At 50.7% G+C, this 12390-nt stretch overlaps 1 protein-coding gene across 1 annotated transcript in view; it reads left to right on the forward strand.

Annotated features, from left to right (window-relative positions):
* The first annotated feature begins 3366 nt into the window (after window positions 1-3366).
* The window catches only part of LOC147736607 (equilibrative nucleobase transporter 1-like), a 569280-nt gene continuing 560256 nt past the window's right edge, over window positions 3367-12390 (forward strand). The window contains exon 1 of the mRNA XM_086953785.1: window positions 3367-3583. Coding sequence (XP_086809911.1) covers window positions 3367-3583 — 217 coding nt within the window. The remainder of the gene's footprint in view (window positions 3584-12390) is intronic.

Genomic DNA, 12390 nt, shown 5'->3' on the forward strand with positions numbered 1-12390 from the left:
CCGGATTCCGAGCCAAACACAGTACCGAAACCACCCTCATTGCAGCGACCGACGACATCCGAGCACTTCTGGACAACGGAGAAACAGTGGCCCTCATTCTACTCGACCTCTCCGCCGCTTTCGACACAGTCTGCCACAGCACCCTTATACAACGCCTCAGCAATATCGGCATACAAGGAAAAGCCCTGGACTGGATCATCTCGTTCCTAGCTGGGAGAACTCGGAGAGTCCGACTTCCTCCATTCTACTCAAAGGCCACCGATGTTATCTGCGGCGTACCTCAAGGATCCTCACTCAGAACCCACCCTCTTCAACGTCTACATGAGTCCTCTCGCCTCTATCGCGCGTCAACACAACCTCAACATTATCTCCTACGCCGATGACACCCAGCTAATCCTTTCCCTCACCAAAGACCCCAACACCGCCAAAACCAATCTTCACGAAGGCATGAAAGAAGTAGCCGAATGGATGAAACAGAGCCGCCTAAAACTCAACTCAGACAAAACGGAGGTGCTCATCCTAGGATCCTCCCCCTCAGCTTGGGACGACTCTTGGTGGCCTTCCGCTCTGGGCACAGCACCCACACCCACAGACCATGCACGTAACCTTGGCTTCATTCTAGACTCATCTCTCTCAATGTCCAGACAAGTCAACGCCGTTTCGTCGTCCTGCTTCAACGTCCTCCGCATTCTCAAAAAGATTTTCCGCTGTATCACTCTCGAGACAAGAAAGACTGTCACCCATGCACTGGTCACGAGCCGTCTGGATTATGGCAACACACTTTACGCTGGAATTACAACAAAATTACAGAAAAAACTCCAGCGCATCCAAAGCGCGTCAGCGAGACTCATATTAGACATCCCGCGCCAAGATCACATCACCGGACACCTAAAAGACCTCCACTGGCTTCCCGTCAACAAAAGAATTACTTTCCGCCTCCTCACCCACGCACTCCTTCTGAAAAGAACTGAAACCCTGGCTGTTCGACAAATAATGATCCCCTACCTCTAGCGCCTTGAGATCCTCTGGGTGAGTAGTGCGCTATATAAATGCCCGAACTTAAACTTGAACTTGAACTCTCTCTCTATCTCACTACATCACAACCTCACTCTGTTTCTATCTCACTACCTCAGAACATCCCTCTCCCTCACTACCTCACTCTTTCACTACCTCACTCTCTCGGTCTCTCACTACCTCACTCTCTATCTACCTCTCTCTCTCTCTCTCTCTCTCTCACTACCTCACTCTTTCACTACCTCACTACCTCACTCTCTCTCTATCTCACTACCTAACTCTCTCTCTGCTAATGCAGTAGGTCTCGCATATGCAAGCAATTAAGCTATTGCCAATATAAATGACAATGCCATTTATTTAGGGATACAAAAAAAAATAAAAAAAATGAGCAATGCCAATAGCTCTACCTATAATATTGCCAAGACCATTGCATTGTAAATGCTTGTTTGTATCTGGCTCTGAAATGGGACTAGCTAGAAAAATAATGTCACCACTATTTTTAATGGTTGTTAAAAATTCAATTCAATGGTAAAATCGGATTTGTTCTAAATATTACAGCAAGGTAGCTTTTAAAAAGTTGCCTTTGCCCTGGCTGGAACTCCTGGAAGCTAAAACCGCATTTTGTTCTCCCACTTCAGCCAGCCAGTAATTAGTAGCATTTAAATATGCATGACTGGGGTGTGTACTTGCTCCCAGTAGCAAACAATATTCTGACCTGAATGGGGAGAGACCACCCCTCTGAAGCTGGGTGGAAGCCCAAGGGGGGTGACTGGGAGGATTATTTGTTTACTTCAAAAGTGTCAAGTCTAGTTTGAAGGTCACATTATGCTTGACAGGTCCGTTAGGGCGTTTTATATGACATTTGGGACGTACTTAAGAGACCTCACCCGTCAAAGACAAATGCTAGCGGACACTTCGGCAGGGTTCTTTAATTTCGAGCTGCAATCATAATGGGCTTCTTTTGACATTACAGTGCCACAACCTGTTTGACAGATCTGCTAGGTTTACATATAACATTTGGGGTGCATTTTAAAGGAGGGAAACAGAAAATCAAAACAATTTGTGTATCCAATGTCTGGTTGCTTACGGCTAAGCTTTGTTTATACCAGACTACTGTCTCTGAGGTTGTTGAGGGGACACAGGCTGGATTCTGGTATTAGATTTGGGAGAGCACTCCCCCAACGAACACACACACACACACACACCCAGCTCTCAGAGCCCAGATTAAGTGTGTCTGAAGACTTCAGCCATCTTGACAATGTAAAAAAGTGGGTAGGGTTCACCGTGGGAACCTTTTAGCCATTGGTTAGGGTGTCCTGACGGGTCATTCCCATGTACTAGCTAATGCCAGACATAAACATGGCACTCCTAGGCACCCACTTCAGAACACTTCTGTATCTGAGCAAGATCAGAAGAAGACTGAACCTGCTATCTGCAACCTTTGTACCCAGGACAAAAAGTGCAGTAGCACAAGCTGTGGTGTGTATGTTATGTGGCTAATGTAGGCTGTGCCTCAAAGTGACTCTTGTGTATGAAGTCTGTGGGTGGGATAGACCCATGTGAGCAGAGGAGTGGCTGAGGCCACAGTGGCTAGGTGCTTTGGCTGGCAGAGGCTGTTGCTACTTGAGTCTTGGGCAGGAAAGAGTCTGTGGTGGGTGGGTGCTTTGGTAGCAGGATGATTTATCCCATGGTGGCTTTCGTGTATGGAGGCTGTATCAAACAGAGGCCTGCGGTAGGTAGTAGTTTGTGGCAGTGAAGACAGATCGATGACAAAAGCTGTGGCTAGAGTGTGCTGTGGCTCTTGTTTATACAGGCTGTGGCGGGCAGGCGTTTAGGTGGGCGGTAGCAGATTCCATAGTGTGCGGTTATTGTTATTGGTGGAGGTTGTGGCTGACAGTGGGTGTTGTGTGTGGAGGCGGGTGCAGGTCAGTTGCGAAGGCTGTTGTGAGTGAGTACTATGATTGACAGCTTTTATTTAAACAGGCAGCAGCAGGCAGTGTCTTATGTGGTCAGAGCAGTAAAAGAGGCTGCAATGGGTGGGTGCTGTGCTTATTGAAGGCTGGTTTTCATGGTGTCTCTTGTGTATGGAGACTGCAGTGGGCAGAGGTTCGGGTGGGCAGGACAGAGGCCTCTGCGGGTGGGAGCTACATGGCTTTATAGATTAAGGAGTATACAGTGTTTTTTCTCTCCCTTTCTCTCAGTGTCTCTGATATAAAATAAAAACGCGTGCAATCCAATTGCTGCTTCTTACTTGTGTGTCATTTAATGAAGCCATTGTCCGGTTTTTCTCTCTCTGTAGGACGCTTGCCACATTACCTACCAGCCGTTGAGCTCCACTAACGGGACATAGTGATGGTACTGGTCGCCGGCCTCGCCAAGCGCCTGGCCACCTTCTTGACTGGCTTGCTAGAGTGCGTGGGGTTTGCTGGTGTGTTCTTCGGATGGGCATCGCTGGTCTTTGTGCTCAAGCAAGAGAAATATTTTGCCAATCTCTGCACCACTGACAACTCAACCAGCTCCAACTCAACCAGCTCCAACTCAACCAGCTCCAACTCTACGGGGGAAACAGGTGAGTTAGTCAAATGGCTGCCATTAGTTAATTGTTGTATCAAGGGTCCCCATGTCCTCCAAGGTGCAGTGGCAGAACCCTCCCTTTGGGCCAACACCAGGATTGTTTTTATCTTTCCATTTTACAGTACCTTGCATCTGCGACCTTGACGTGTGATGCATGGCTAGGAAGACGATGCAGAGGGATTTGTTGCAGTATTTTCCTGAGGTCCCAAATGTTGACCCAGGAGGGGGACGTGCCATACCAGACGTTCAGGATACTCCGACTATGAAAGTGCTTTCATGGATAGCTTGACGCTTTGGCATGGATTTGGCGATTGCAGTTCAATGTTTGACAGCAAGAAAGGGCTGGAGCTCACCATAGATTATCAGTGTGTGTGTTCAGGAGATCACCCTACGTATACAAGGAGCTGGCCAAGAGGTGAGGCCTGAGAGGGAAGATGTTCCACATCTGAATAGTAACAGCGTGGTACCATGTGTTCTGATATTTGTATGACTTTTTATACCAGGCTTCTCCAATGAGCAGCTTGTTAGTGTGCAGCCCATTCACTAAATTAGAAGTGTTTGCTTGTTTGAATTAATATATCTGTAACAAAATTGAAATGCTTGTGTTCAAGACGAAAACGTGTGTAATGTTAGAATTTTTCAAACAATGTCTGGAAAAATGGTTTAAATTCAAAAATATATTTCAAGTGATTTGAGTGGTGTTGAGGAGACGACCACTAATATTAACTTGATGCTAGGAGCATTACACCTTTGGTTATGTTTGGCCCATGTATAGGCATTCCACATTGACAAAGCATTTTGTTATCACCTTGGCTGCTAGAGCAATTCCCGCTGGGTGCTGAAATATTCAGATCTCCATGGATCATGACGAGCTCAGCTCGTCATAAGCACACGACCAGTGTACTGCATGACGAGCTGAGCTCGTCATGAGCAGCCAAGGGGTTAAATTACTGTTGTCTGTCGTGCGTGGTGCACTGAGGTGATCACTGCTAGTACTCCTACATATGGGGGGGTATGATGTAATCTTGTCTGATCTGTTTGCCATTACTTCTCTAGTAGTTTTAGCAGCTCTGGATTTTCACTGAACAGAAGTAGGTCTTATACTAGAAAAGGTTGGTGACCCCTGCTTTATCCAAACTTCAGGTCTCTGAACTACTCCTTTCAGCTGCGGGAATCTAGGGAAGATTTAGTGACTGTTGTGATGGCATCTTAATGCCCATGGTCCATGCCTACAAAGATGTCCATGTGTGCAGGTTGAAGCCTGGGAGCCAGTTGGTAGGCGCAACTACTCTTGGCTGGATAGTGTGCTATGAACACCTAGGAGTACTTAACATGGCCCTAGAAAATGATTAAACAATCATATGGTGTTGGACAGGCCACGTGAAGGGCTTGCTCCCTCCCCGCATGACAGGGCCCGAGCCCCGGCCCTCCAGGTGTTACCCACAGAAGCGACCCGCCCCCCGTCTCCTACGGGACTCCTGACCCCGGACATCTCCGTATCATGGGGCCGAGCCACTACCAGCTCCATTGCCCGACCCTGCCGCCATCTTGGACACTGCACCACGAGGCCGCGTGGCCTCAGCTCGACCCTAACCCTGGGCCTGGCCGGGCCCCGACATCCCGGCACCACCATCCACCCAGGAGGTGAACGGACCACTTGGCAGGTCAATGGGAGAAAGAAGTGTCGATGGCTCTCCCCCGCCAGGTGCCGATCGCCCCCAGCTCCCCCGGGCGCTGGCTCCACCCCCCTGCTGGGTGTCTGGACTCCCTCATCCCGGACCTCCCGACCTCCAAGTGCGAGGGTCCGGACATCAAAGGAGGCCAGACCTATAACTGGGGCAGCTCCAGAGCAGGAAGGCAGTTGTATCCTGGAGTCGAGAGACACCGAGAAGAACTCATCCTTGACGGACTACTGGCGCTGCCGTAGCCTTGCCTTGTGAACTATTGTCCTGCCTGCCGGCGCTTCCGCAACCTTCCGCATCCTTCATCCTCGTCGGGACCTGCTGGCGCTGCCGCGGACCGTTGTCCTTACCACCTTCTCCGGGACCTGCTGGCACCGCCGCGGAACGTCGCTACCTACGATCATCTCGGGACCTGCTGGCGCTGCCGCGGCCCGTCCATCTAGAACGCCGAGCTCGAGGATTGTGAGCTATCCATCACATCATCGCATCTACCAGATTGGTAACAAGACTGTCCCGCTACCCCCTGTCCCATCCAAGAGACTAGAATCGAGGGGACCCCTGAGTCCAGACCTCCTTGTACCATCTTCTCGTACCTAAAGATTACTTATAAAGAACGTTAAACCTTATCGTTGTGTGGTGTACGTCTGTGGGGGGGGAAGTTACTCGTCTGTACGATCACTGGAGACGGCTCTCCCCGGAGACCTCTCCCCTAGTCCTCGGCCGACCCTCCCGGTCCGTCTAACATATGGTCATCCAGCCCTATAGTCAAGTTGGTTTGAAATATTTTCCACTGTCGACCCTGTGGCTCTCGTACGAGGTCCAGAAAGGTGTGTTGGCGTTTGTTGCAGTTGTGGTTCTTGTGACCATGGGTGCCAGATCTTTGAGTTTCACTCAGAGGCCCAGCTGGTGCAACTGGAGCTATACATCTCCATGACCGGTGGTCCCAGTGAATGATGAGTGTCATTCAGTTGTGCTGTGTTTCCATACACCCTGTGACTTTAACTGTCTGGTCTACATAGTGCGATACACTCACCAAACCTATGCTCTATTGTGCGAATTTCTGACTCGGACAATCATATCTGGATTCGGTGATGGCTTTCCAAGCATGAGGATGACCGTGTCCCCTCAGTGGTCTCGGAAGTGTTTCCTACAACAAGCCCTCAGGAGATGCCACAGGACATTGGCCGATCTGCAAAGAGAGAGAAAGGGCAGTGAGGAGACTGTTGAAGCACTAACTGTGGTATCTCCTGGCATGTGTCTGGTCATCTGCTGGGACATTATTGGAAGACTCCTGCCAAGGTATCAGAACACTTCTTGGCATGGATAGCCTGAGATTGGGTATTTTCTGGCGTGGCACTAGGAGGCCGCCAGATATAGTATCTGGAGGTCTTCTGGCATGACAAACATGATTTATATATGGTATCTGAAGGCCCTCAGATACAGTACCTGAAGTCTACTGGCATGACAGACATGGGATGGGTTTCCTTCGTGACATGGTATCTGGAGGCCTCCAGATACAGTATCTAGATATCTTCTGGCATCGTGAGCACAACATCTGTGTGCCTTCTGACATGGTATTGGGAGGCCTCCAGATCCAGTTGCATGGCAAAACAAGATCTGGATGACTTCTGACACGGTATCTTGAGGCCTCTTGATACAGGATCTGCAGGAGACTATTAGATCGGATGTCTTCTGGCATGATATTTGGAGGCCTCTAGATACTGTATCTGGATGTCTTCTGACATGGGGAACATGACATTGGGTGTCTTTTGGTATGATATCGAGGGTCTCCAGATACAGTATCTGGCTGTCTCCTGGCATGGGGAACACAATATCTGGATGTCTTCTGGCATGATATGTGGACGTCTCCTGGGAGGGCTAGCATGAGATTGGATGTGTTCTGGCCTGGTTCCCGAAGGTCTCCAGATACAGTTTATGGATACCTTCTGGCATGGCAAACAAGATCTGGAGGTCTCCTGGCATGGTATCTGAATGCCTCCTGGTAGAGGATCTGCAGGAGAGAATGAGATCTGTATGTTTTCTGGCATGGTATGTGGACCCCTCCTCGGAGGGTAAGCATGAGATTGGATGTCTTCTGGCATGGTATCTGAATGCCTCCTGGTAGAGGATCTGCAGGAGAGAATGAGATCTGTATGTTTTCTTGCATGGTATGTGGACTCCTCCTCGGAGGGTAAGCATGAGATTGGATGTCTTCTGGCATGGTATCTGAATGCCTCCTGGTAGAGGATCTGCAGGAGAGAATGAGATCTGTATGTTTTCTGGCATGGTATTTGGACCCCTCCTCGGACGGTAAGCATGAGATTGGATGTCTTCTGGCATGGTATCTGAATGCCTCCTGGTACAGGATCTGCAGGAGAGAATGAGATCTGTATGTTTTCTGGCATGGTATGTGGGCCCCTCCTCGGAGGGTAAGCATGAGATTGGATGTCTTCTGGCATGGTATCTGAATGCCTCCTGGTACAGGATCTGCAGGAGAGAATGAGATCTGTATGTTTTCTGGCATGGTATGTGGACCCCTCCTCGGAGGGTAAGCATGAGATTGGATGTCTTCTGGCATGGTATCTGAATGCCTCCTAGTAGAGGATCTGCAGGAGAGAATGAGATCTGTATGTTTTCTGGCATGGTATGCGGACCCCTCCTCGGAGGGTAAGCATGAGATTGGATGTCTTCTGGCATGGTATCTGAATGCCTCCTGGTACAGGATCTGCAGGAGAGAATGAGATCTGTATGTTTTCTGGCATGGTATGAGACTCCTCCTCGGAGGGTAAGCATGAGATTGGATGTCTTCTGGCATGGTATCTGAATGCCTCCTGGTACAGGATCTGCAGGAGAGAATGAGATCTGTATGTTTTCTGGCATGGTATGTGGACCCCTCCTCGGAGGGTAAGCATGAGATTGGATGTCTTCTGGCATGGTATCTGAATGCCTCCTGGTACAGGATCTGCAGGAGAGAATGAGATCTGTATGTTTTCTGGCATGGTATGTGGACTCCTCCTCGGAGGGTAAGCATGAGATTGGATGTCTTCTGACATGGTATCTGAAGGCCTCTAGATACATTATTTGGATGTCATCTGACATGGGGAACATGGCATTGGGAGTCGTTTGGTATGATATCGAGAGGTCTCCAGATACAGCACCTGTATGTGTCCTGGCACGGCAAACATGAGGTCAGTTGACTTCTGACATGGTATCTGGAGGCCTCTAGATTCAGTGACGATGAAGAAACTGTACTCTCAAAGGGTATAGGATTTGTTCCTACACCAACGAATGACCCATTTGTACTAAACACCAAACTGGCACAATTTTTCAGGAAGATAAAACTATGCAATCACTTCGGTGAACCCAATGACGAGCAGAGTGAAAAGACCGACACTGGTCTTAGGAAAAAGTCCAAGTTCGTGCCTCCCACTCAGACAATCCCCTGTCACATACTAGCATTTGAGCAGGCGGTACTCAAGGAGATAGAAGAAATCAAATAAAAAAAAGAAAAGGGCTTTCAGAACCTTTCGAACCGGGAACGAACAGCATTGGATAAACTAAAAAACCCTGAGCTTTCGATAAAGCCAGCCAACAAAGGGGGTGGGTGCGATTGTCCTGATAAACAAATCTATGTACCATGAGGAGTGCAACCGCCTTCGCTCCGATGCCACCAGCTATGAGAAATACTCGGACGACCCAACACGTTGCCTCTCCACTAAGATCAAGGGTATGGTGGACAAAGCATTGTGTAACGACTGGATTACAAAATAAGAGGCTGACTTCTTGGTGAATGAGTCCCCCAGAACACCCTAACGAAGATTCATAAAGAGAAAGCATTTCCACCAGGCTGACCAATTGTATCCGGGATCGGATCAATTCTCGTGCCGCTATCACAGTTTTTTGATTGGTTCCTTAAACCTGTCGTACAAAAATCACAATCCTACCTACGAGACACAAAGGATGTTCTCTGCCTCTTGAGAGACTTGGAAACCAATAACTCGAAGATCTATTCATCACCATGGATATAGAGGCATTATATAAGAGTATTCCCCAAATGCGCACACTAGAAGTCGTTGAACACATTCTATTGAACACAGAATGGAATTTCCTCACAACACTTCATCATGGAATGTGCTGAGGTAGCCTTAACTGAGAACTTTTTTGAATTTGAGGAAGTGCTGTACCACCAGATCACTGGTACATATATGGGCAGCACATTTGCTCCTAGATTAGCATGCCTTTAGTTTGAGGAGGAACATATCTTTCATGCAAGCAACCCCTTCACGGAAAATCTGAGGACATGGAAACGGTATATTGACTATGTCTTTATCGTCTGGGGAGGGAATGAGGAAACAGCCAAAACCTTCGTGGAATGGGTCAATACCAAAGACCAACATCTTAGATTCACCCACTCTATTAGCAAAGACTATGCTATTTTTTGGGATCTAGAGATCACAATGAATGCGGATGGCATTAGCACAAGGGTACACAACAAACGAACAGACAAGAATAGCTTACTTCTATATGAAAGCTTTCACCCAAAGGCACTGCGGAACAACTTGCTGGTAGGCCAATTCCTCCGGGTGCGCAGAAACTGTTCAGAGACCGTACATTTTCATAAACAAGCAGAGGCACTGGAGGTTAAACTACTTTATCGGCATTACCCAAAAAAAATTCGCAAAAGAGCAAAAAAGTGAGCAAGGAAGGACAACCGCGACGCTCTGCTAGAGGACAACGAGAAAGAAAAACCAAACAGAATTGTGTGTGAGACACACTGTTCAGAAAATTATAAGAAAGAACTGCCACATTCTCCATGACGCAGGAAAACGCTGGAAACCCCCGCTTTTTGCTTTTAAAAGGAGTAAGAACTTAACGGACGAGTTTGTACATGCGAAAGACCCACCCATAATGAGAGATAACCAAGTGACCCTCTGGAACACACAAAGACCTAAAGGACACTATGCCTGCAGTAGCTGTGTTGCATGTCCCTTTACTTTGACAACCAAGGAGGTAGACATTGGTACCACGCGCCCTTGAAGCTGAACGACTTCTTGTTAGACGGGGACCTGGAGGGTCGGCCGAGGACAGGGGGAGAGCCCTCAGGTGAGGGCCGTCTCCAGCGATCGTACAGACAAGTAACTTCCCCCCCACAGATGAACACCACACAAGGATGAGGACAACACTCTTTATATACGATTCTTGAAGCAAGGTTATCAACGGTACAGGGAGGTCAGGACACGAGGGTCCCCTCAATTCTAGTCTCTGAGGGGGAAAGGGTAGCGGGACAGTCTTGGTACCGGTCTGGTACGGGGGGTGGCAAGATGGGTAGCTCACAATCCTCGAGCTCGGAGTTCTGGCAGGTCGGGCCGCGGCAGCGCCAGCAGGCTAGGATGATAGTTCACTCAAAGATTGGCCGCGGCAGCGCCAGCAGGTCCCGATGACGGTGTAGGTTGCAGAGGGCCGCGGCAGCGCCAGCAGGCAGGAGCGATGGTTCACAAGGATGGGCCGCGGCAGCGCCAGCAGGTCCCGACGACGATGTAGGTTGTAGAGGGCCGCGGCAGCGCCAGCAGGCAGGAGCGATGGTTCACAAGGATGGGCCGCGGCAGCGCCAGCAGGTCCCGACGAGGATGTAGGTTGCAGAGGGCCGCGGCAGCGCCAGCAGGCAGGAACGACGATACACAAGGCAGGGCTGTGGCAGCGCCAGCAGTCCGTCAAGGATGAGTTCTTCTCGGTGTCTCTCGACTCCAGCATACAACTGCCTTCCTGCTCTGGAGCTGCCCCAGTTATAGGTCTGGCCTCCTTTGATGTCCGGACCCTCGCTCTTGGAGGTCGGGAGGTCCGGGATGAGGGGTCCAGACACCCAGCAGGGGGGTGGAGCCAGCGCCCGGGGAGGCTGGGGGCGATCGGCAACTGGCGGGGGAGAGCCATCGACACTCCGTTCTCCCATTGACCTGCCAAGTGGTCTCTTCACCTCCTGGGTGGATGGTGGTGCCTCGATGTCGGGGCCTGGCCAGGCCCAGGGTTGGGGTCGAGCTGAGGCCACGCGGCCTCGTGGTGCAGTGTCCAAGATGGCGGCTGGGCCGGGCAATGCTGCTGATGGTGGCCCGGGCCGGCCGATGTCTGGGTGGTCGGGAGCAGGCGTCCCGTTTGGGACAGGTTGCGGGTTGCTTCTGTGGGTTGCCGGGGTGGTTCTTCGGGTGACACCGGGAGGGCCGGCGTTCGGTCTTTGCTGTGCAGGGCGGGAGCGTCCCCCTTCATGAGGCCTGTCCAACATGCGTCCCCCCCCAGCTGAAGGCAGGGAGAGTCACCCATCTTCTTGGGTACTCTCTTCGCCGAGGCGGAAAAAGCGTGACAGGCCGTCCGCGTTGGCGTGGTCTTGGCCAGGGCGATGCTCCACAGTGAAGTCCATCCCCTGCAAGGAGATGGACCATCGCAACAGCTTTGGGTTCTCCCCCCGCATCTGCATCAGCCATTGCGGGGGTCGGTGGTCGGTCTGTACCCTGAAGTGGGTACCGAAGAGGTAGGGCCGGAGTTTCTTGAGGGCCCATACTACTGCGAAGGCTTCCCGCTCGATGGTGCTCCAGCGCTGTTCTCGAGCCAGCAGGCGTCGGCTGATGAAGGCCACTAGTTGAGAGAGTACTGCCCCAACGCCGTGATCTGAGGCGTCCGTCTGGACAATGAATTCCCGGCTGTAGTCGGGGGGCCAGGAGCACGGGGCGGTGCACATGGCGGCCTTCAACTTCTCGAAGGCCGCTTGACAGTCCGGAGTCCAGTTGACTGTTTTGGAGTTCTTCTTGGATGTGAGTTCTGTGAGGGGCCCCACAATGCTGCCATAGTCCTTTACAAACCGCCGGTAATATCCGGTGAGCCCTAGGAAGGCTCGGACCTCGGTTTGGGTGACCGGAGGTTGCCAGGACTGGATGGCAGCGATCTTGAGCTGAAGGGGGGCCACCAGACCGCTCCCCACTTGGTGTCCGAGATAGGTCACGGACCCCTGGCCAACCTGACATTTACTGGCTTTGATGGTGAGGCCAGCCTGCTGGAGGGCGTGCAGGACCTCTCGGAGATGGTGAAGGTGGTCGGCCCAGTGACGACTGTACACAGCGATATCGTCCAGGTA

This window comes from Lissotriton vulgaris, chromosome 1_2 (genome assembly GCF_964263255.1).
Source record: "Lissotriton vulgaris chromosome 1_2, aLisVul1.2, whole genome shotgun sequence".
Lineage (NCBI taxonomy): Eukaryota > Metazoa > Chordata > Amphibia > Caudata > Salamandridae > Lissotriton > Lissotriton vulgaris.